Source organism: Acyrthosiphon pisum, chromosome A2 (assembly GCF_005508785.2).
Source record: "Acyrthosiphon pisum isolate AL4f chromosome A2, pea_aphid_22Mar2018_4r6ur, whole genome shotgun sequence".
NCBI classification, from domain to species: domain Eukaryota; kingdom Metazoa; phylum Arthropoda; class Insecta; order Hemiptera; family Aphididae; genus Acyrthosiphon; species Acyrthosiphon pisum.
The window spans coordinates 60,636,836-60,664,330 of NC_042495.1; the positions used below are offsets into that span (position 1 = coordinate 60,636,836).

The window sequence follows — 27,495 nt, forward strand, 5'->3', positions numbered from 1 at the left end:
GTACGCGTACATTATGATGTGACGAGTAACGTTAAACGGGCCCGAGCGGAGCAAATCAATCATAATAAATAATAATAATTCAGCTATAAATTGAACTATAGGTACGTACCTACACTCGTATATTATTATATTACGTACAATTTTATAAACTGTTCCTGCTACCGAAGTGCCGAACTACTCTGTACCTAAGACCTAACCCACCGATGTCGTGTCCTAGACTGCTATGGCTTCATATTATGACGGTAGGGTACACTTTTGTTTTCGCAGGTCGGTTTAAAAACTTACACAACAGTACGCGTTTTGATCTCGTTAATCCCGGGTTGCCTGTCGTTCCCGAGACTCGCGGGGAAAATCACCCGGAAAATAGGACGCGCACGATGATCTCGGGGCGCACTATGCTTACATCACATACGGTTGAGAGTACGCCGTACACTAGCTATACACTATAATATATAATATTATTATCTACTACTGCAATTTAGATATCGTCATCATCATCTATATTATGTCAATTTCACAAAACGGTCCGTTTAACACGTCGAGTTGTCCGGGCGGAAAGACGAAGTTTTACGATTTGAACATAATATTATCCCTATGGTCATATAGGTAGTAGTCAGCTGTAACCTGTAGGTACGCGTACCGGCGAGCGCGGCGACCAGTTTAATAATGTGCACGTTGGAAGAATATTATTAATATTATATCGCAATATCATAATATTCATAATAATATAGATAACATAATAATATGTATTATATTTTAATATCACAATGGGTAAACACGCTTATTAAATAAACCTTGAAACGACGCCTAGCTTAGATATATTATATTATTAGGTATATTATATTGTGTATAAGTACATAATAGTATTTTATCTGTTTAATGACGTTTTTAATATTACTCGTGCCGTTTACAATTTAATCGTATGTAGGCGTAGGTACGCGAGGATAATAATAATAATAATTTACGACTGCAATCACGAGCAAATGACCGATGGCAAATGTTCGTGTCGTACTGTTTTAGTGATATGCTCTTAAGGAATTACAGTAACATAATTAGGCAAATCGCCGTCACGTAACTATATTGTCGTAACTAGGTATTACACTGCATTGTTGTTGGCCGTTTGTGCTCTGGACCGATAACATCTTCAAACGCTAACCCAACGAAAATAACAATAACAATTAACGATAGACGATAACAATAATAATATTAATATACGTACAGAATACAGATAATATTATAACATTAACAATATGATGGAATTGCCGTAGAAGGCGCGAGTGGAGGTCAAATTGGACAAAAAAAAATCCACGCTGTAGGATTTATGAGATAATAACATAATGTACCAAAACGTGCAGCCTCCCCGGCCACAGCTGATCGCGATCCAGCACCTTTCACATTTGTATAAAATTAATTATTTCACTCGGAAAATTCGCAGATATGTGCAAGCTTTAGTTAATCCGTTCTGTATTATTAATCAATAATAATAATAATAAAAATTTTATTTTGTTGTTGTGCGAGTGCAAATCGTAGGTACCTACCTCAGTACCTATATATTTCATCTTTGTACTTTGATGATTCAAACGTATTTACAGGATCAGTGTACATACTATAATATATACACAGATGTAGAGGCGCGAAGGCATATTATATACGCTGACTCGATTCGTTTGCGGTCCTATAATAATAATAATATATTCGCTATGTAAATTCCATGCATTTTAAGTGGGTTCGTTTTTGTAAACGAGGTCGAAACACGGTGACGACGACCCATTATATGGGTTTTAACGCGAAAATACAACGTGCTAGCCGCCAGGTGTATAATAATATTAAGTATACATAGCAACATGCACGTGCGAATAACATATTATACGAAAACATATTAGTAGATACGCGGAAAAAAATGACCCATTAAAATATTTTATAAAATTTATTATATTTTATATCATAGTTGCACTCGCATTATAATAATTATCAAAAACAAACGTAGATATAACCCCAACGATGATGAGAGTAATAGAGTACCTATACAATACGGGTTTGGCGAACGTCCGCCAATTGATAACACTTGAGCACAGTCTATGTGACCACTGTACGATGACCGACGAGATAATACACCATACACACCTGTAGGCTGTAATATTGTAAATTGAAAAATTATGGTATTATTATCTATTAAATTATTATTCCATCGTGTGTAAAGTATACTGTATAGACATAATCCACCGTACGATGAACTACATCACTCCAAAAGAATAAAAATTATCAAAGACCCCCGTGGGGAGGGGGGGCACTGATTTATTACTCAGCGTTTTTTTTTTTGTAAGAATCCTGAATGGCAAAAACGACTTTTGATATTTTAATAATGGGTAAAAATCACGAGCAATAAACATGAAAGTATCATAAATTATATTACAACATGCTCGACCGAGTCGGATACGTACCTATTTAATAAGCCTCTCCAAATAAAAATACTATGTGTGCTGAAAAAACTTTCCCAGAAAAATATATTATTTAGCTGCTTCTTATAAGTACCCCCTTCGCTCGACCGACATATACTATAATACTATACTTATCTACTTATGACTTGTACACTACTAACGATATTTCGTGTGATGCGTAGTGGTTTTGGTGGAATGCTCTCTACACACTATCGTCGCATAAAGTACCCATCTACCAATCGGTCGAACGGAGTTTCATACTCGCAACTAGCCGCGACGGTTACATTGCGAATATTGTTTACAAACGACGAGACTGTTCAATTCGAAACGAACTCTCCATTTTTCGAAGGAACACTAATATAATAACAATAATATTCGAGTAAAAATAAATCACCACTATATAGTCAGCTCTACACTGCAAACCTCGTACAAAATGTTACATATATATATATTATATGTAATATGTATGCGCTAAGTTGACGACCCGTCATCATTTATCATCGTCGGATGATCTCGGGGCGGCAGCAGTAATCCTTCGCCGGCGGCGGCTACGAAATATTTTACGACCACGGCGCGTGACCCTGTGAATCCAAATTTAGAGAAGCCCGATCCTTATCAAATAATAACGCGCACACGACCTCTTTAAGGCGGCAGTAGAGGCACTTTTTATCTCTTGTTTTTTTTCCGTCCTTGACCGTTTGAGGAAATTACTACGACGACGACGACGACGATAATAATATAATGGCAACGACTTTTTCGCGACAAATACGACGGCAATGCCACCCCCCTGGGTACGTACCACCCTTCCCCGGAGGGTGATTGCGACGACGCTGCAATTTGTGTGTTTAAAACGTACTATATTATTACATTACACAGTCGCGTGGTAATAACACTATTATATTGTATAATATCGTGATCTCCGCGATTAGTCACGACTCCGGTCACGGTTAGACAATAAAACGTTTGGCAAAAAGTAAAGGAAAAAAAAAATAACTATCATTTTATTATATTAGATATACGGAAGCGAACCGATGAAGGTCACCTTTGCATATACCTATGCTGCTCTAGCAATAATTATCGCCAGCATCGCGTATTATATACTATACCTACATATGTTATACCTACATTATACTATTACCTATTATAATATGTACAATACTTTGTTTATAATATTGTAGTATAGTACGAATGTTGTACCGGTATAATAATAATAATAATAATATTTAATAAAGATACCAAGCTGTAATATTATGACGTATTATGGGTATATGTTTACATCCGCGCACGCGACCAAGGTTCGAGTGCGGGCAACATATTGTAACTTATAATTTATTATAATTTATTATTATTTATTATCTATATAAAATAATAATATAGGTTCGTTTATAATAGGCGTTGGCGTTGGATAACGCGATGTGTTATATTCTCAGCTTCCGGGGGGCGAGCAGCAGCTGTAGGTATTGCTGAAATCGCGTATTGTATGCGATATAATAATAATATTATCTATCGTTTTGGGCTCGCAATTATTTCCGTTTCAGTATTATCACCACCGTCGTTGTTATATTGCTGTTAAATATCAGACTCTTCTACGGACGGACTTGTTCGCTGCGTAACTCCGGCGCGTAAATGGTGGATTATATATATATAAGTATATAACACATATACGTAGGTGTAGAACAGTCATTGATTCGAACCTCCATTATTCTCCTAACGACTTCATCTGGTCCAAAGGTTATCCCGGAAAACACGCGCTTTCAGGGAAGTTTTTCCACGGCGAGAACGCGCGAGGCTTTTCCTTTTTGTGTTTACTCGTCACGTCTATCGAACATTGGGATTTATATTGATATTATAATATTATATTGTTTTATATCATAAACGACAGCCTTTACCCGCAGAAAGTCATCCATGTATCCTCCTACTCAGAGCAATTATTTAATCCTACGTAAAACGTTTTGTAAAATGATTATGATTCGAAGGACGCCACATTCTGCAGGCTTTTTATTTTTTTGGTATTATAATAATAAAATATTAATATTGTTATGAATCGATAAAAGGCCGCGAGTTGACGATGGGAACAGCGGAGAGTGGGCCAGTCCACGTCCGTGTCACGCAAAAAGTTAAATGTACATTTACGCGATGACTTTGGATTCTTTGAAACTTTCCAGGCCATTGTCGTAAACTTTTACAGAACACGATATAAGTTTATAACCAAATTGAAAAAATCTAGTTTTCAAAAAGGATTACAAAATATTATTAATTAACATTTTCGTAACCGCAGAATAGTGATTCCATTATATGATTATTTATTTATTTTCCTGTAATATTCCTAAATGGCTCAGCCTGAAATTAATGGGCTCGAATGTCTGTTTGATTTATCTTTTGAGTTTGTATAGGAAAACGATAACTGCCAAAAACCAACAATTCGTATTGGATCTAAAAATGTATTGAACGTATTAATTTAAGTACCAACAGTAAGGTTAGTACTATAGATATTAGTACCTACATAATAATATAATATCTATATTTATTATACGTATAAATAAATAAGCTATTTATAATTAATTACGATAATTGTAAACCTATTCGATAGAGGTTATTATGTATACTTTATTTTTTAAACTGACTATAGTAAAATAATACATAGGTATATAATATATTGACAACCAATGTTGCTATTAAAACCTTGAATGTCATATAAAATCGATATTAATTAGCATCTATGTGGTTGCTGCAGTGGTTGCTTGATTTTTTCTCTATATAAGTAAACCAATAATCATTTTTTTCCAACTAATAACAATTATTATTATTATTATTTTAAATTTTCGTCAAATAGGTCATTCGCAATGCTAGAAAAATTTTACTCAATTTGTTTACAAATAATGCAACACGAGAATATGGTTGTAAAAATAGGTTATTAGTCATACCGTTCAATTTCAGTACATAATTTATGCGATTTAAACTTAAATCTACGTAATTTTCAGTAAAAACTTACCGAGAAAAAAATCACGGACAAACATGTATCTTGACAATGATTATAAAATTATTCAAATCTGTTTTTTTCCGTAATTCGAGTGCTTTCGGGAGTTGAATACTTTAAAAATTCAATTCTAAAAACATCTCGAGTACAATAATAGTATTGATAAGATACAAAACAAATAGACGCGTTGAACATTATAAGAGTAAATAAAAAAAAATCAGAAAAAACTAAAATAAATTGCTTAAATTATATTAATATAACAAAGGCGTTCGAAATATTTCATATCTACGCATAATAGTATACTATATTATGTATTTTTGTGAAATATTTATGAATCCTTTTTATTATTGCCAACGAAAGTTCGGCTTGGAATTTAAATGGCGTAAAGTAGGATAAAGAGATCAGTGCCAAACATTTATCGAAGTATATAATATTTTAGCGATTTGTAGTTGCTATATTATGAATAAGTATACCAACATATTATTATGCACTGCATTATCTCGTATACTGCAATGTGTGTGTTAAGTTAAAAAAGCATAATATATTATATTATTATTATTTATTTTCGTTACTAGTATAATATAGTACTATAAATATTCATACCAACTATGTGCGCAGTGTGATATTTTTAAATTTTAGTTTTTGTCGTATGCAGTAATTCTGCAAGTATACTATAGTCTTGAAATCTAAAAAAAATAACTATAGAACCTAAAGGGTTCTTGTCATTTGTGTCTGTCGCCTGTGCACAGGGCCGTCCAGAAAGACAACCCAAGGAGAGAGCCTAGATTAATTAATTTCCCAACTAAAAAAAAAAATTGTCCCGTTTCGCACGAGTGGTTATTATTATAAACGTAGGAATACATATTTAGGATTTATTAACCTTGCACACATAAAGTGAGAGGAATTTTTTTGGTTTTGATTCAGTATACTCGGAACTTATAAGTACCTACTAATAGTAGACGCGGTTGGGTATTATAAAAACTTACAAGGTGCAAATTTATGGTAGCATTTTTGGTGATAAATATAATTTATTAATTATTATTGGTTGATCCATTCATAATATGGACCTCAACTGGTTTAACTTCTAAAAACGTTAAAATTGTTTCTTCAAATATACTAATACAATTATTTTATTAACAGTTAAAAAATAACACATTTATTAGCTATAATATTATAATACAGTTTATTATTACCTAATTTAATACTAATTAATATATAATGAGTACACATTAGACATTATATTGAAAAAAATGTATTAAATTATAGGTTGTAAAACATTTTGAACAAATAATTCCAAATACGTACGACTATATGGGTATCACTGCCCGTTTATTCTAATTTCGTGTAGTTGCAGCTGCACTTTCAAATAGATTCAATACTTGTCCGTTTTCAGAAATGTAATTTTTCTTCATGATTTTAGATTCTGAGTGGAACAATGATGTGTGTTTTTTTTTTTTTTTTTTTATTTTTTGTTTTGCGTCTGTCATCACTTTTTAGGACAGTAAAAGTGCTTCGATTTTCTTCAACAGTATTTTTTCTGATAGGAAAGTGAATCTAGTTGGTACTAAGAAAGAAAAATTAAGGAAAAACGGGAATTTTTATGCGAAATCTGTTTTCGAGAAAATTGATTTTGGTTTTTGGTGTAACTTTAAATTAAATGACCGTAGATACATGACATTTTTACTGGTTGTTTATATTTCCATTTTCTATACTTGATAAAATTTTCAAAATATTTTGATTTGTTTTGAACTGTTTAGGAACGTTTTCATTTTCCAATATTATTCGTTTTTTTTCTAAGAATGTCAATAAAACTTTATTTGTTTAGTAAAAATACTTGAAAATTTAATACAAGGCTCTTACTATATAGTTACAATGATATTTGAAAAATATTAAAAATCCTTAGTCACAGTTTTTTATTAGCATTTAAAGTTCAAAAATTAACAAAGTATGTAAAAATCACGAAAATTAGCAAATTATTTTTAGTTAAGAATTCGTAAAAATTTTTCTTTTTAAATCTAAGATTTGAAAATGTAATACAAGATTCCTCATAATATTGTCTATCTTTATCAAAAATAAATGTCTACAAAAAAGTCAAATTAAATTTTTATGAGCGTTTGAAATTCATATTTTTACAACATTTGATATTCACTCGATTTCTCATGTGACGATTTTCTTATTTAATTGTAATTAAAAAACGAATGACTGTAGATATTTGACAAAATTTATCAAATTTAAGATTCAATAATTATTTTGTGGTTAAAAATGTATAAAATGGTCAACTTTTATATCTAAGGATTGAAAATTTTAAACAAGATTCCACGTAAGTAGTTTATTCTGTTACCAAAAAATCTAAAAACACATAAGCACAGTTTTATACTCATTTCAAGTTCAAATTTGGACGAAATTACATATTAAAATACCTAGTATAAATATTTTAGTTATTTTGTTGCGATTGTATAATATTATTCGTGGGTACATGAAACTTCTAAAGTATACTATTATATATCTATGATAGTATCACGGTTTGTTGTTGATGTATAACGCGTTATAAGTACCTAATAGATATTGCGATATGATTAATTTGGAATTTATTATAGATAGGTACCTATTATTGGTCAATTTTTTTTTTAATACTATTTAGATAAGTATATAATATATCTTATACCTAGACTAACATACCGTCTCCGCTCAGAATTGTTTTTCTTATACAGTGATATTATATCATTGAATTCAAATTTAATACTATCCATTTACAGTGGCCCACTTGTAACCTACTGTACAGCAGAGCGACATCCACTTACCCACCTTTTTTTCCAAGCACTCAACTTTTACCGTTTTCTTCTTCTTTTATTTACGTCACTCATTTTTGTTTTTCGTAAAATATAACGAGAACGATAGTCGATAAGTATAAATAACATAGAAGGGTAAATAATAATAAATACTTTACTAATTTACATAGGTTATTTATACGTACCTACGCTAGGATTTAAGATAATAATTTAATGTATTTCTTAATAATATGTTTTTGCGTTGAATGCGTTAATTATGATTTAGGATTATGATCAAGGAAATGAAATTAAAATGGGGGAAATTTAGGTATAACCAGTGTTCGGACTTATCTAGATAAATTTATCTAGATGAATATCTAGATAATTATTTGTTCATATTTTATCTTATCTAGATAAATAGTTACGAGGTATCTAAACGCTCATCTTAGATAATTTTTTACTAATCTAAATAAATTCATCTAGATACATTTTTTATTGATAAAAATCGCGAAATTGTACTAAATTTTTAAATATTTATACAGATTCAAACAAAGTTTATGGTTTATAAATAATGTATATATTTTTATTTATATCATTATTATTATTATGTTCCTAGTGCCCAACTAAAATATACCAAAATTTAAAGCTATTTAAAAAATAATTGTATCTTTTTTTTATCTAAATAAAAAATTATTTATCTTTATCTAGATAAATATGAGTTAAGTTATTTTTTATATCTATTTAGATACATTTGAGTTGCATAATCTGTATCTTTATCTAGATAAAAAAATACTTATCTAATCCGAATACTGGGTATAACTGCTTTGCTGTGCTATAGAATTGGTCGAGTGACGAGGAGTGTACCTCGCCATTGAGTAAGTCACTGTATTAGTGTAATATATTATGTGTTAAATTTGAATTCAAAGATAAATCATTGGATAAGAAAACGGAAAAAAATATTTTGAGCGAAAACTGTAGTCAGCCTATATTACTAAGTATATTTTATGGTATATTTATTTTGGTATTATATAGTGATTTATTTTGCTATTACTAATGTGGTATGTTGAAATAATTTTCACAGAAAACATTGCATTCATTATATTATTATTAATATTTAATTATTGTAATAGTATATATTCGTTACGTATTATAATATAATTATTAACTTTTGAGTCGATACCGACTTACCGTTAATCACACCGATTAGATTTAATGATTAGTTTTAATAATTTAAATGTTTTGAAAATGTCACTGTGAATATAATATAATAATAATATACGTATAAATTTCAAGTACCATGAATAATATTTTTGAATTATAACAATATATAATTAAAATTCTTCGTTTAAATAATTAATTTCGCCAATTTAATCTAAAATGTCTATAATATATTGAAATCATTTATTTTTTCAGCTTTTTTGTTTCAAGTATCAATGAAGTACTTATAAGGAATCTTGTTTTAAAATTTCTAAGATCAGGTATAAAAATTGAATATAAAATATAAATTGATATTGAACTACAAAAAAATATGTAAACTTTCGTGATTTTGACGAATTTTGTCATGATATTATAAACTTCAAATGCTTATTAAAAAAAAAAAAAAAACGTGACCATTTATATCTTAATAGTTTTTAATAAAATATAATATGGTAGCGATTTACGAGAATCGGGACAGTCCTACCTGTGCACTCCCGCCATAATTTATTTTAGAGCTTACTTACAAACTGTATTCAAAAATAAGGAAAGATTTGTAGTTTGTAATTTCTATGTACAGTGTACAGTGTACACACTACACACTACACACTGTATACAATAAATACCGCTATAACTTGTTGTATCTAAGTAGCTTCTGCACGTTTATAGGTAATTAACATAATGATACCTATAGGTGTATAATATCGTACTTTTGCATTTTGCTTATTTTCGTACCATTGCGTATACCTTAGTTGAATGCCATTTTGAACGGGTTATATATTAATATTGTTATCGTATCGTCTGTCAGGATAACCCATGGGTATGCATGTGTTTATTTATTGTTGAACAATAATATAACGGGGTTATTGTTCGTTCGCGAAAAATCACCACCTGTATTTGTGCTAAGAGATGCAATTTTTTTAAAAAGAACACGTTTTTCAGTCGATAGATCTTTTCATTAATAAATAATGTATTTTACAAAATATTATTTAACATAATAAATTGTGGTCGAATTCTGTGGGACGATCATTGCCTGTATATGGCGGTAATTGCATTGGAATGGTGCGAGTTGTGAGGGGAGGGGGAAATGTGTTTAGCGAATAGGCAAATGTATTTTCTATCGTCATACCAGGAACACGTTTCGGTGAAACCCCGCATAAATTAATCGCATGACATTAAATGTTCACCGTGACTCATTCCGGAATGGGATTTATGCGATTTGCTTAATCCATATTATATTAATGTGTTGTACACTAATTTTACGCGTATTATACTACATACATCGTGAAAACCAATGAATATACCAGGTATATGGTTGCTGTACGCGCACCTATTCAGCTATACGTAATAATAACGTGACGTGTTAATTGCAACTGGACTGTATGTATGCGTCTATAATATGTTGGTGTCTGGTATCCTGGTATTATTATGGTATTATACACCTAATAATATTATAATTCTGACGGCGAAATAACAGCAATAAAGGCTTAATTTAAAACATCCTCGCTTTATAAAATATAATAATATCGTTCGTTTTTGTCTTTGTATTAATGATCATAAATAATATTAACAATATACCGTCGCGGGGCACGGCAGGCTTTTTTTTTGCAACAGTTTTTACTGTACCGATAAATACGTGCATTGAGTTTACCCATGCAGGAAGTGTGTGTCGGCACGAAAACTGAATTTTCGTAATAAATTTACGCAAAATTAATATTATGAACGCTAAGCGCGTGCGTTTATTAATATTGTTATCACTCAGCAGTGGGAAAATGAAAATAAGTAATAACACATTGTTACCTATTGCATTAACGTGTGTGCGTGAGTGTGCTGGAATGCCTGGAAATAATTTACCGTGAAATTCGCAGTCGGGTGCCAAAAAGCAACGGTTAAGTGAATTTGTAGGTACTTGATTCATTGAATATCGGAAGTGAAAAAAAAATTCGACACAAGTGTTCCTAAACGGAAATTAAAATATAATTAATATACAACCAATTTATGATAAATAGCGTTTTAAATATATACAATTTTAAAATAATATTATTTCTCCAAGTGAAGACGTTATCTTTTTTTGGGGTTATTAGGTGATGGCGTATGGCTGGGGAGGATATTTTAGTACAGAAAGGTTGTTCGAGGTTAAAATTTAAATAAAATTCATTAATAACGCGTACGCGGAATGAAAATAAATCGTCGTTAATTTTACGTTAAGTTACGTATCTGATAGAATTTTGGGGGCGTAGAGGGGGGGGGGGGGTGAACCATTAACTCTCCTCCAGTTACGGCCTTGCAGCCACCAACCAGCAATAATAATTACAATAATGTGCAGCAGTGGCTAGTGGTTTTTTTTTACAGTTTGGCCGTTGGCGTATAGTTATAACTTATATCTTTATAAGTATTTGCGCATAATAAAGTCACATAATTAATGACATTTTTGTGATACTCAGCGGTTACGTGTGAAGTTATTATTAACATACATTATACATAATATAGGTATGCATATTACGGTCATCGAAGGGAATTATTATTATCATATGATTCAAGTGGTCCTGTTGATATAAATCGATCTTGAGACTTTAGGTCCGTTTCACAGGATCCACACGTACCTATCATATTATAGTATAGGATATATGTACGAGCGCGTTTCAGTTTACATTGTTTTGAGTTCTTACGCTGTACACGCGAAATGAGCTATTCTGTCACCATTGTCGGAATGTCGACTGTCGAATGAACTTAAATTTACCTAATTTTATACGTATTCGTATATTATAATACGTGTGGCTGTGAAATGGTTGATGAAATTTTGGGTCTGAAAATGTTCGGTACCTATACTTTAATCATTACAGTTAACACTTATAGTAATCAGTTACATTATCATGATCGTCATATCTTCACAATTCACAATGCATAGGTATATTATCTATATATCAAGTGCTCGCCGTAAGTACATTCTGTGTGCGTGCGCATATTATTGTCATCCGCGATAACAGAAAGGTTCATACTTAAACTCTCTGTATATAGTTAATGGTGAGTGAATCTACCTGCAGAAAACGTTATAAATGTGACTATTTAAAAGCGCTGTCATCTATACAATTTTCGAAAAAATAGTTCTAAATAAACGTGTCAATGTCTGGGACGAATGTATAGCGAGACACCCTGTATATAATATTATAGGCTATTGCGTAGGATTGGTTGTTTTTGAAAACTTGTCGTCATTGGCATATTTCGACAACGGTATAGATAGGTAATTATAATAATATTATATCAATTAGGATTCAACAGTAACAGTATATACCTACTAATAATATTCGTCAGACCGAAAACGCATGTCGTCCGCCGTCGCACGTTCGAATTTATCATTTGTTTTATATATCATGTGACCAACCCGACCAGTGATCGATCAATAATATAATATTATAATGTTCGATGTTTACCGTATAATATTTCGTTATCATATTATAATATTATTATCCTATGTACCTACTATATATTGCGAAAACATTTTTTTTTTCGCGCATTTACTCATGTTTTTCGTCTGTGAACTGTTAACAGCGTACACAATTTCATATTCTACTTTGTGACACTTCGCGGCCTGCTGCAGTGCGCGATGAATACCAGCCGGCACGCGGTCGCCGCCGTCGCCGCCCTGGCGGTCGTCTGCTGTTCGATGCTCGCTGTCCGCGGCTACGAGTCCGGCGCGCCGGTGCTCACGTGTCGCACCATGATCCCGGGTCATGGCAAGGCGGCCCAGGTGTCTGCCGCCCCGTACAGGATCGTACCGTCGGAGAACGTCACGTCGTCGAGGGTCCGCGTCACCCTAACAGCGCCGCGGCCCAACGACTACTTCATCGGGTTCTTGATCGAGGCCCGAGCGCCCGGAACCGGCGAGGATGCCATCGGGTCGTTCGTCCAGGTGCCGCAGGACTCGCAGACGCTCGACTGCAACGAAGTGACCGTGAGTGATATTATTACACAGCAGTCTTTTATGTATTTGAAATATTATGCAATAATGTAATGTTTGTGGGTCATGGGACTGACCGTGGCCACCACACATCTAGTTCAATTAAAGCTGATCATATTATGATATGTAAATCCGTAGGTACAACTTGAATAATGTAGCAACGTACATAGGTATATTGATTTTTTGACCAGTAAATCTTATATAATCTTACTTAGCAATATCGAAATCCAATTTTTCACTATAAGTAGAGTAAATTTCGCTACACTGAATGTTACATCTTCCAATCATTTATATTTTCCAACTAGATACCTAATGCAAAAAAAAACTTTTAGGATATCCATATTGCTGATGGATTTTTCTATTCTTTGATATGATTTTGATTGCAAATACAGATTTCAATCTAGTCATTTGACTTTTGAAGTAAATACGTATATTGTGCAGAGAATGCGAATTTAAATGCGAATACCATTTTAAGGAAAATCATTTAGATTATTATATACTAGCATCAGGTTTACACGTTTATAGATAAAGAAGGTACCTACACAGAACAAATTGAAACGCAATTGAAATAGTCGTAATACAAACTAGTTGCATGCCATTTTATACTATATACATATCCTTTTATATTGTTGTACAGTAGGTGTTGTAAAATACTGAAAATGATGGCTGAATTGTACAGTACTTACTTGTTTTCTTGTTATAATAACGCTGGATTATCGCAATAATGCGTTCTCACGAGTCACGAGCGAGATGTGTAGACCAAGGTTAATCTAGTTGATTCCAAAATAGTATAATAAAAGTAGGTTGCATCTTGTTGAAATAATAGTAGGTACCTAATACAGAATTGAAACAACTTTCGGACATGATTTTCACAATTTTTTTGTACAAAATATGTGGATTTTATTTTGTATACCTAATAATATTTAAACATGGTTTCTCGTATACACAAAACGATCATAGCAAAGAAATAATAGTACACTTTTGCTATTAGTTTTGATTTTTTAAACTACGATTGTCATTTTAAAATAACATGTTTAAATTACAGCGATTTTCCTAATGAATTCGATATTAATATTTAGAGTTCGGGCGTGACGCATAGTAGCAACACGAAAAAGAAATCTGTAGAATTTGATTGGCAAGCACCGGAAAACTTTAACGGACCAGTGAATTTCGTGTAAGTTTTAACTATTTGATTAACACGTATAACGCGTAGTAATTCTGAATTCAACAATACTATGCTATGTTTTTATTATTACGTAAAAAGAACATCACAAAAATATAAAAAAATTATAATATTATATTTTTTTTATGCAGGGCAACGGTGTTACTTGATTACGCGACATTTTGGGTGGGCATTACTTCGACTCCAGTTCAGGTTAGCAGCGCAAAAGGTGAGCCTTCGATGGCCGGACCTACCGAAATCAGCAGATCAGAAAATGTATGATCACTTTTTAAAATATTAATATTATATATTATAAGTACTATTATAATCGTATAACCAATGGAGGTAAACCTATTAATCTATGTCGTGCAAATGTTATATAGGGTCTCAAAGAAATCGAGGCAAACATTTACGATGGTTGTGGAAAAACTAAAAACTGCGTCGGAGCCCCTCTTGGTTGCATCCAAACTATGAACTGCCGAGCGGTTGTCGCCTTGATGCCCTGGAATGACAAATATCAATTTGAAATGATGGCTCGTGACAGCCAATACGTGGCTTTTGGACTTTCAGACGACAACAAAATGGTATGCAATTTAAATGTCTATTCGTTTAAAACGATATATATAATAATATTTCCATCAGATATATTTGTAATTGTCGGTTGATATACATAATATCACCTGTCCTTAGAAAAATATTACTCTTAAAACAATCACTAGGTATTCATACATTGTAATAATAATACTATTTTTAACGCACAATACATTTTCAATAGGTACCGCGAGTCGTAAGCCAATTTCAATAGGTAAGCCCATCAAGTCAATATAAATTCCTGTCTGTTAAGTGTTTCTAAAGAATTTAATTATAAAACTTTTCTTGATTCTAGCGGGCACCTATATACAAACGCTCGTTTTAATGGTTCAACATTTAATATTGAATCTTAGACTTTAAACAAAACTTATAACACTTTCGGGTTAAACATGCAAAGTAATCAATTATGCGATGATTAATTATTGAACTTTATGGTTTCGTGTGGTAACTCCTTGGTAATCTATAAAACCAAAAGAGCGAATAGTTGTTTAAATTTGTTGCAAAGTAAAATTAGTTTAAACACCAATGAGTTATTATAATAATATTTATATTACATGTTACATAATGCTTTACACGCGGTATTTTTCAGAATAGTACTAAACCTATCTGAGATAAACACATAATTATATTGTTGTACAAGATTTAAATTTTTGTACCTATATTATTAAATTAATCAAAAGTATATCGGTCGTGACTTTTAAAAAAATTCATATTTCACCTAATATCATTGAAAGTGCTGTAGAAGTGCGCGTTCGTTTACTTAACTCTAAGTTGTCCAACAATAACTTATTAACTATATGCTTTGGTGTTCATCAGGGAGGCGACGGCGTCGTTGAATGTGTTCACGAAGAGAGTGGTCGGAGCAATAGCGTGAGTACTTACAAATCGTGGAACGTGCCCAATCGGAAGCAAAACCGCCGCGTCGAGGACTTGTCGGGAGTACATTTGGATAGCGCCTCGATCATCGACGGTGCTATTTACTGTAAGGTCGTTGTGGATCCCGTTTTAAAAGTTGAAGACAGCACATATGACCTGGACAACAACGATTATTTCGTCCTCCTAGCCGCCGGTGCCTCGTTGAAAAGTACGAACATTGCGGCGAAATAAAAATGGTCGTAATAAATAAAATATTTTTTTTAAACTTCCGTGCAGCGTTCAGCGTTGGTTACCACGACGTAGCGTTCATAAGTAGCGCCGACAAGAGGAAACTCGGTCAGCTGAGAGCGGCTCGTGTAATGGACCCGTTTTACGACAACTGTGGTCAGACGAAAACGTGCTTCGGGTCGCCTGATGGTTGCTTGTCGACCCAGGACTGCGCTGCAGTGACGGCCGTCAAAGTCGAAGGGACCCGGTACATGTTTGAAATGAAAGCTAGGAACGCTGCCTATGTGGCCGTCGGTATCTCGGATGATCAGAAGATGGTGAGTGAGCGTCACATGCATTGTAATTTGTAATATGTAATGTATAATTAATTATTGTTTTTGAGGAAATGATGTGACACTAATTCGTATATATTAGCTGATATATATTTTCAACAATTATATTTAGAAAAATGTACACATTAAATCAACTAATTTACACCATAAAGTAAAATTTTCCTAGTTAATAAATAAAAAATATAATAACAGACAGAAATGTGGCACCGAGAATAGTGCTAATTAGTAATTATTACGGTTCTAAAGATAGGAAAATGGGGCTACATGATATACTTTTGGGTTTTTTGTATTTTACTCAAAACTGGTGTACCTAGTAAAATAATTCATAATTTTTGATATTATTAGATTCACTTGTAATGATTAATATAATATTATGATAAATAGTAAAAAAAAATAATACTTGTAAGTGTAAAACTTGTTTTATAAAATAAATCAATATGTCATAATAAGGGTTCGGGACTTATAGCAATTAAAATCATCAAAATAAGCGTTGAAAAAAAGCTCTTGAATACTTCATAATAAGAACTCAAATAAGCACTTAAAAATATTAAAATAAGCAAAAATTAACACAAGTTTTTTCTATATTATTATCGTTTGATTTTTGTCCTTAAAAACATAAATAAATACATTTCATCTTTAAAAAAATCAAAAACTTATAGTCTTTTTGAGTTTTTGAAAACATTTAAGCTTCTTTATCATATCTTATAGATTTTCTGAAAAATAAATTTAAAATTGTTTAAGAATAACCGAAAAAAAATAATATATTCATTTGTTGGGTTTGTGGTAGCAAGAATTAATTAGTTATATTATATTAATACATTTTATGCATTAATACTTGGGATATTTGTAACTTGCCTCTGGAAAGTTTTTAGTTCGCCACGCCACTGGGTGTCCAATGGTGTGTCCAATGTATTTACCAGGGGTGGCCAGCGAGAAGAGACTCGCGAGCCACCAAATATATTAATAAAAATTGAAGAGCCAAGATGTAAAAAAAAAAAGATCATATTATTATATGACTTTTTTTTTTACATTTACGTTAATTTACGTCTAATGTTACGTTAAGATACGAGATGCAAAAGTCTATGACGCGAGCCGCGGTTTGGCCACCCCTGGTATATACAAATAATTGTTACTGTAACACTTTGCCCCGTGCACAACTATGCCCCATGATCCCTACATTATATTTTTTCAATGTTGGAAACTACAAAGCTCTTTGACTATTTAAAGTTAGAAGATAATATAACAGATGTTGAAGGTCAAAAGTATATTATTCATAGTGCAGTGCGAACAAAGCGGAATTGTTTAACAAAAATTTTAAGAATGGAATGAAATACGTTAATGTCCAAGGCACAGTTAAGAAAAAATATGGATGACTTGTTATTGAGGATCAGGTTAAATTTTGGTTGTGGATCCGAGGACAACAGAAATGGATAGTGGCTTTTTTGTGGTTGTTCATGGTTATTGTTATTATTATATTTTATTAAAATGTACTTATTAATACTGTCGTCTAAGTGTATGGATATAACAATAGTCACGTACACGATGGCGTAAAAAATCGAACGAGTTGTGTAATACAATGTGAATGACTATATTATAATGACGTTAAATATTTTTATTTTTTTTTTATTCCTCTCAGGGAGGAGACAGTGTTATGGAATGCGTTCACGAAAACGTTGGCACGAACCTGGTCAAAGCTTACATGTCATGGAATGTTCCTAATCAAAAGAGCAACAAACGGTTAACGGTGAGCAGCATATTTTTATCTCTTAACGGGGTGCCGTTGAGATGCTATAAAAAAGGTTGTTATACCCATTCTGTGTTTTGTAGAGCCAAAATGGACTAACACTGTTAAATTCTTCGTTTATCGACGGCACGATTTACTGTAACGTTGTCCGGGACGCCGTCACAAGAGTGGAAGGAGTTAATTACGATCTGATGAGAAACAAATACTTTTTACTGATTGCCGCCGGTACATCGTTAAAAGGTAAAACAGATAAGACATAACGTCAACAATAATAACAAAGATAATATTATGATAATGACAACAAAAATATCATATAATAACACTAGAAAAAAGTGGAAACGAATACAATTAGAACTGTAATTTATTAAACGAATGTGTGATGTGTGTGTCCCAGAACGGAGTGTAGGCTACCATGACTTGGCCTATACCTCAACCGCGGAGGCGAGTGCGCTGTCGGAAATCAAGTCACTGAGAACCTCGTCAAAGTTACTTTTGAGGTTACACGGTTCGTTTATGATTGTCGCATGGATTGGAGCGGCCAGCATAGGTATAGTCGTCGCTCGGTATTACAAACAGACCTGGGTCGGAGGTTCGTGTTGTTCCAAGGACTTGTGGTTTGGGGTAAGCCGCTGGAAAGCGTTTTGTACTAACAATTAAATTGATAATGTACTGTAGTAGATAATACGCACTGCAGTATCTGCAGTATAGTATTATGTGTACAAAATCCTCATTTCGTATGGTTTTGATTAAACGGGGATTATAAAACTAATCCCGCAATTATTTTGACTAATTATTATCAGTTTTAGTATTTATTTTACCCACATGTTTTAAATAACTATTATTTGATCGAATTTGTATCGTTAAAAGAATATTATGCCGTTAGTATTTGGATTTTGGACTGACTACCAAAAATATAATTAAAAATTTAGTAGCCTACCCATAACCTATAAAATATATTTTTTGTACCTACTCTAAAATACAAATAAATATACAATTTGTAAAATTTTACTGATATGAAATTACAATTTATTGATACTAACAAATAATAGTCGTACTACTTACATATTAAATTTGATTTTATATCAGCCACTACACAATAAGTGTACTGGGTAACTCTACTTTCATATTATATTGTGACCTAGGTATAGTAGGTAGTTATTTATTTCCCAACATTTTTAAAACAACCAAATATTAATAAGTATTAATAAACCTAATCTTTTTAATTATTATTGATATTTTTGATTTTATTTAAGTATGACATGTTTTTGTCTTTTAACAATTTGTAAAAAGCTCCAAGATGTTGGAGAAATATTTGTATTAAATTATTATTAACAATGATTTTTTTTTAAACATTGGTTTTAAACTAAGAAATAAAAATATAAAACCATGGTTAAGAACAATATTTTGATATATTGCATGGTAAAGGAAAATGGCAATACAGTTATTATTATTTTGCATACCATACGTATTAATTTTAAATTATATTATACTTATTTTATTAATAAATTATCATATCCATTTAAAATAATATATTATTATAATATTAGTATGACGATAAAGATTAGATCAAATGATTCTCAAGCGAAAGTAGAATAATAAATAGCAAAATACGAATTTGGATGTCCTCAGAAAATTTGATTTTCTAATATGTATAATAATTAAACTATTATATTGAGTTACTGTATACACAATAAAATATGTTATTCTATTTTCCAACCCGCAGTGGCATCGTTTGTTGATGATGTTCACTTGGATCCTTTCATTGTCTGGGTCGGCTTGCATATTCGTGGAACTCGGCGAATGGGTGTCTGGTCCCAGTCAAACTCACGCCCTTTTGGGAGTCGTCACCACCGTGTTGACCTTCTTCCAGCCGATTTTCGCAGCGTTCCGGCCGCATCCTGACTCGTCGAAGAGACCGATTTTCAACTGGATCCATTGGCTGGTAGGAAACGCCGCCCACATATTCGCCAGTGAGTAGCCTACCCGACGTATTTTTTTTTAATCCCATACTCCGTCGATTTTCGTCTCTCATATTATACGCAACCGTGGTTCTGTTTTATGTCCATAGTTTTAACCATATTTTTCGCCGTCACCCTCAGCAAAGCCGAACTCCCAGCATGGATGGATTGGATACTAGTGGCTTACGTAGGCTTCTACGTCATCATCCATTTAATATTGTCGGTAAGTACCCACAAACCGCACTCGATGCGCATTATAATATTATTTACACAGTGTTTCTCTTACCTATATTTATCTGTACCTATACACTTATTAATCATTCACCGATCAAACATTGTGGTTTAGATATCGGGTTGCTTGAGTGAAAAATCGGGAAGCATGCGCATAAACACGTTCCCCATGAAAGATCTTCACAACGGAAGGAGTCCGATGAGTTACGAACAACACAAAGATGCACCGGTAAGTGAAATTTCAAGTCAAATATATACTGCCGTAGTGTCATGTACTGGCGTACTACGCAAAATAATTAAACCACAATACTTATATTATTTTGTTATTAAAATAAATTTTTATTTTTAGCATTCTGGATTCCGGAAATTCTGGCTGTTCATTCACGTGTTGTTTATTGTTTTAATAACATCAGTCTTAGTATTGATTGTTATTTTTGCCCCGATTGACACCAAGTTAAATTCTCTTCGGGAGCAGTTCAGCTAAGAGCTATCAAAAGCTTTTGTAATATTTGTACTATAAATTTAATTTACTTTTTAATTGATTTACTTTTTATATTATTATTTATTAAACCAAAATATTTGTTTTAAATACAGGATATTACATATTGCCTGAATAAAATGTACAGATATTCCAACTATCAATTCACATAAGCATTTGATCATGTTGTAGTAACCTACCAAACCTATAGTTCAAAGCTTGTTTTAAATTATGTAGGTACCATGTCTACGCATGACGTCATGTAAATCCTTTTTGTAATATTCATTTACAAAAGTACATCAATTTATTCGTCTATTTAGATTTACAACATTATACGTAAATAGAGGTATTAAATGGATATATTGGTATTATGGAATATATATTTATTTTAAAACAAAGGTATTATAAACTTATACAACATAATATTATTATTTATTACATAGGTGGTCGATGTAACAATGTAATTAATTACTGTGCAATAAAATTTAAAATTTAAGCGATGTTAAAATTAATCTACAGCGATTTTGAATAGGACAGGTAACTACCTAAAAACTACAATTATTATTAAAAACTAATATTTTATAAGTAATAAATAATATCTAATCATATTATAATGTCTATCCGGTTAGAGCGGTGTGCGTATGATAAAATAAGTTACGTTTCAATTATATACAAAAGTTAATAAAATGCAGCCACCAATTTTTTTTTAAAAACGTAACTTTCTTCAAACCGAATATTAACACAATATTAATCTATAAATAATCAAAAATAATCATTTTAGATTCTGAGCGGAGCGAGGAAGCTATTGTTTTTACAATGGTGTTTATTTATTTTTTTATTATTTTTTTCTTTTTATATCCTGTATACAAAACTTCTACCAGAAGGAGTGCTTCGATTTCAACATATAGGCGATATAGTACCTTATCTTTTAGCAAATTGGATCAAGATGGTACTTTAAGCCGGTCATTTTTTGATTTTCTCAATAGTTATTTAATGTCACGGGAAAAACCACCGACAAATTACAAAAAACCTCTAAAAATGGGATTTTTATTTCTAACGCTTTGTTTATTATCATAGACAATAAACAAAATAGAGAATATAAACAAAAAGTATATTTCAATATTAATTCAACTTACGGGCTATAATAAATAATAACAATATAAAATATCCAGACTGACAAACCATCTCCGCTCAGAATCGTTTTCCTTTTACAATGATATTATATCATTGAATTCAAGAGTAATACAATCCATCATACATTGACCCACTTGTAACCTACTGTACAGTAGAGCGACATCCACTTACCTGTATTAAATTGTGTTCCGTTGTATTCGTAATTGTCGTGACAAAGTTTGTATGAAAGAAAATTTTATGAAAAGCCACCAGAAAAGTAGGAAATTGGATGGAAAAAATACAACAGTCGCGCCAGGTTTCCAGCAAAAAAAATAAAATGAAAATAATATATTTTAAAAAATAATATATTTTTGATTATTGATTGCCTACCTGAAAATATACTGCTCCCATAATCACAAGTGTGTTTCACGGGCAACGCCTTGGTAGCATATTCCAAAAATCTCATTTTAAAGTGGTGCTTGCACAAGTATTTGAGTTTCAAGATGATCGATGACAATTTTTTTAAGTGTGGAACATTATACACCAAATATTAAATAAACAAATTTAACAAAGTTTGAATCATGTAGAGTTGGTACTTTTAACAGACCACGAAGTATACCGGCTCAGTAAATAATAAAAAATAAAAACTATTTTATACAGTAGGTATTATGTAGTGTGCATTTTTTAGTATATTTTAATGTAACTATACAGCAGTTGACGATATATATTTATATCATTGTATCATGTCCATGTATTCATCAGGGGATTTGAAGTACACTGTCAAAAAGTTATTACATTGTATTATTGTAATTATTACGGTTTTAAAATTTCATTAGACGAATAATATTGTCATTATGAAATATTAAAAATAAAAAAAAGGTATCAATAAATTCATGTTGAATCATGTATCATGAATTATTAGGTGTACATAAGTTAAGTACATTTAATACATTTTTTTTAAATTTGTGTTTAGATTATAAAATTATTCAATTTTATATGACATATTATTACAAGAAAATCTTAGATTAATATAAGTAATACATAATATGGTTTGCATATTTCATATATAATTGTACCTATACGTATTTTTGATAGTTGATACGAAAAAACACCCGAAATGAGAAATAATTTTTCCAATAAATCACAATAACCATGGTCAAACGTATTCCTGCGTTTGAATATGAGTATTTATTATTTAAGGAGATTTGATACCAATCGTTTATACAGAGTTCAATATAGGTCATTTTTAATGTGCGTGTGTGGCCACTGCGTGCTGGTAATGAAACGTGTGCGTAGTAAGTGATCATTAGTGTGAGTGACCGTATGTGTAAAAGAAATAGCGAAATGCTCCTGCACATGATAATATGTTTATATATTTTTGAGTTTTAGTATTTTAGATTATTTCTACACTAAAGTAGTTTTAATTAATCTTTTATCATTATTGTAGATCCACTATTGACTCTAAGTTGAGCAATTTCGTTTATATCATCAAAATGTAGGTATGTGGGTTAGCGTCTTATATTGAAATTAGTTTCTTGAATGCATACAATTAGAGGAGAGTTTTGCCTGTGGGTCTGGGAAGAGGGGATTGGGTAACGGGACATTTTTAGATTTGGTTAACAGCGTGTGTTTTGTTTGAATATGTGGTTTGATTGTATGCGGTCTGCTAATGATCGGACAGTCGGACAGTCGGCCGCTTTATTATTGTAGTTAATTTTATGATAAAGGGGATTTCACGTAATAGACGTATTACCCATACATAATGATCCAGCGTTGATTTGCTATCGATAGCCAGCTATAAATACACACTCGCGATAACGGTAAAACACGTGGCTCACGAACAACGTTAAGACACGTATTGGATTAAGTTAATTATTCAGATGTGTGTTGTAAAACTGATGGCGTAATTAAAAGTTTATGCAAAAATAAAATAAATTATGATGACTGTTTAAGTGGCCTCGCTACGGATATTATTTAAGGGGCAACATTTAGGCAATTTCTAATCTCGTCTTAGCCAACGGGATCTATGTATTAGTTGTACTTAATTATTAGTGTGAGTGAAATTCAATGTGGGTAGTGGGTACCACTCTCGTACGTGCATCTCATCTCAATGACACGATAACAATACAAAATTCACTATACGAATTTATTTTACGACAATTATTAACTTATTGTTTTGAAAAAATTAAAGTTGTCTGATTTTGATTCTGAAAAAGATTTGAATTCAGAAGAAAAATTTCAGTAAATCGTACTGAACAATTTCCGTTTTTAATTTTAATTATGATTTGAAAAAATCATATTTTCAGGTTACAGTTTGCAATAATATAAGATTTACTTTTTACAAAGTATTTCCGACTGATAATATTTAAACAATGTTTTGTCGAGTTCAAATTTGTTTTCAGAATCAAAACCCGAAAACATAAACTAAGTCTTTTTGAGCTAAAATTGACGGCAGTATAGCGAGGCCCTTTAACATATTAATACTATATTGTATTATGGCTGCATTATTTATAGTGTTTGGGAAAACCAATATAGGTATGCAATAGAAATGGTAAATAGATATTAGGTATATGAAAATGTGGAATACTTTGCAGCTTTTAAGGGGGCTAGAGCGTTATCCATTCCAAGGAGTAAAAACTAGGCATTTTATATTTCAAGTTACATGGGTCTTGTACTCTTGTGAATGTGTTGAAAGTAAATGAACATTACTCATTAGTATATTTAATTCGTCACTGTTTTAAATCAAATTGCAATTTTGTTTTAAAAAACTTAAGCTATTAAGTACTAATAAGTAATTGTAACTCTGTAATTTCTCAGTTATATATAATAGTATTCAATCATAAGTACATACTCAGGGTTGGGCAAGATACTCAAAAATAAGTATCGAGATCCGAGATACTAGATACAGGATACTTTGCTTTGGAATATCGCGATACTAGATACTATACTCCGTTCTAGGAGAGAGCGGTACCGCCACGCGCATTCAAATGAATTCGCTTCGACGTCGCGAGGCCAAATTTCCCCCACCATGTGGCGGTCGTTCTCTGTATACAGCGGTTCGATATTCAACATCGGTACGACGACGATCGACAAATCGTACAAGATACAATTGTATCTAAGATACTTATATCGAAGATAGGCACTGCCCAACTATGTACATACTATTATATTATATACTTATATGGCTTACTAATTTCACCTTACTAATACAGAATACTTTTAAGTTATAAGACTTATAAGTATTCTATTAAACTTCCATTTTGGTAAATTTATAACAAACCGTACTAACTTTAAATGTATTCTTAATACGTATATCGTATAACGTAAGAAGACGATAATATAATATTGTAATAGTGGATCCACGATAGTGGTGTAGCTAAATTGCCTATCCGGGATGCCGTGTAATCATAATATTACTATATTAGTATTGAATAAACGCCCACAAATGTACAGCACGGTAAATTATTAATAATTTTTTTAAGGAATTATAATTTACATTTATTAATGCGCGTCTGAACTATAACACAGTAAATTAAGATACCATTATATTATGAATCAATTAATGTTTTATTTATATTATACAATTTTGAATAATCATCTCTAACTACGAAATTGTTGTTTAGTTTTTTGCTTTAAGAAGCTAATGGGGCCCTACTGAACAATTTCGTGAGGGGACCAGCACACGTTTTAATACAGCAATAAAATATTTAATTAAATGTTAAGTTTTAAAATTACAAGGAAAGTACATTAAAAAAATGTAGAATCAAATGATATAAAACAAAATAACTACCTTAGTAGGTATACTAAGTTTACAAAACGAAAATTATAACAACATAACATATAAATAAAAATAAAAATATTTATTTTATAAAAACAACAGGTTAAAATTTATTTTTATAAATATTTATATTTTGTTCTTTCAGCAGATAGCTATAAGTAGAAATGTTGTCAAAAATCGTAGGCGAATTACTAGTTAAACGTCTAAAATTATATATCTTCCAATCTTCGGACCTATATACGTATATAAGACAGCGGATTGTGTTAGTTTTCTATACGTAAAAGATACATTGATATTTAATAACTGCCTAGTATTATATAAGAACGTATTTTATATTTTAAATTAGATTATGTGTGATAATAATATAAAGTACTGGTAATTCAATACAAACTTAGGTTCCTCATAACTTGATATAATAGCAGTTCAAAAATATTAAAGATACATATTTTTGATTTTTTTTTTTTTTGCATTTAAAGTTCAATTAATGACAAAATTCATCAAAATCTCGAAAATGTTCAAACCATTTTGTAGTTAATGTGTTAAATATTTATAAAATATTTAATTTTTGTAACGAATGGTTTCAAATTTAAAAACAAGATTTCTCAAGTAATTAAATACTGCAACTAAATAATATAAAAAATATATTTATAGTTTTTTTCTATAGATATTTTAAGTTAAAATTTGAATAAAATTAGATTAGTATTCAAACGAAGAATCACGATATTATTTATTTTGTTGTAATTTAAAAATATTATTAGTGGGTACTTGGAACCTTAAAGTGTATTATTATATTTTAAACATACAATGACATTTTTAAATTTAGTTTTTTAGACAAAATTTAATTCAACCATCTAGGTTACTAATTTATAATACTAATAAAATAAATTACTTTAATAGCAATAATATCATAAAATTAAAAATACCAATAATAATGGCTGACAGACATAGGTCTCCGTTCAGAGTTTTTTCGTACCTATACAATGATTTTATATAGCTTAATTCAAATTTGACACATCCATTACAGCACAGTGTTATACAACCCACTTGCCCACTACGTTTTTTAGATTCTGAGCGGAGTGATGAATGTATTGATTTTACAATGATGTGTGTTTTTATATTTTTTTTTGTGTCTGTCATTAACTATTAGACTCTCTTCAACAGTATCTTTTTTGATAGGAAAGTGAATCTAGTTGTTACTTTAGGGGGTCAAAAGTTAGAATTTTTCTGTAGTTTTCAAAAGCGCTGTGAAAAAAATAATGAAAATTAAGGATCAACGGGAATTTTTACGCAAAATCGATTTTGGTTTTTGGTGTAACTCTAAAACAAATTACTGTAATTTTCACTGGTTGTTTATATAAGCATTTTCTATCCATATACAATTTTATAAATATTTTGATTAGTTTTGAACTTTTTATGGATACTTTCAGTTTCCTAATAATAATATATTATTATATATCCTAATATATTGTTACAATAATATTTAAAAAATATTAAAAATAGATAATCATAATTTTTATTTTTATAAGCATTTAAAGTTTGATTTTTAACAACATTTATCAAATTTAAAATTTAAAAATTACTGTAGTTAATATTCAAATTGTATAGTTATGGATTGAAAATTTAAAACAAGATTGCACGTAAATAAGTTTAATATAAATTACTTTATTCA

General features: G+C 31.2%; 1 protein-coding gene across 1 annotated transcript in view; it reads left to right on the top strand.

Moving 5' to 3' along the window:
* Positions 1 to 21,303, top strand: part of LOC100168620 (putative ferric-chelate reductase 1 homolog) — a 50,092-nt gene extending 28,789 nt beyond the window's left edge. Inside the window, exons 2-14 of the mRNA XM_001950544.5 lie at positions 12,927 to 13,329; positions 14,415 to 14,509; positions 14,650 to 14,773; positions 14,881 to 15,081; positions 15,905 to 16,172; positions 16,241 to 16,509; positions 18,161 to 18,268; positions 18,352 to 18,508; positions 18,663 to 18,889; positions 19,992 to 20,238; positions 20,337 to 20,449; positions 20,573 to 20,686; positions 20,807 to 21,303. Coding sequence (XP_001950579.2) covers positions 12,982 to 13,329; positions 14,415 to 14,509; positions 14,650 to 14,773; positions 14,881 to 15,081; positions 15,905 to 16,172; positions 16,241 to 16,509; positions 18,161 to 18,268; positions 18,352 to 18,508; positions 18,663 to 18,889; positions 19,992 to 20,238; positions 20,337 to 20,449; positions 20,573 to 20,686; positions 20,807 to 20,941 — 2,406 coding nt within the window. The 5' untranslated portion in view covers positions 12,927 to 12,981 and the 3' untranslated portion in view covers positions 20,942 to 21,303. The remainder of the gene's footprint in view (positions 1 to 12,926; positions 13,330 to 14,414; positions 14,510 to 14,649; positions 14,774 to 14,880; positions 15,082 to 15,904; positions 16,173 to 16,240; positions 16,510 to 18,160; positions 18,269 to 18,351; positions 18,509 to 18,662; positions 18,890 to 19,991; positions 20,239 to 20,336; positions 20,450 to 20,572; positions 20,687 to 20,806) is intronic.
* The last annotated feature ends 6,192 nt before the right edge of the window (positions 21,304 to 27,495 follow it).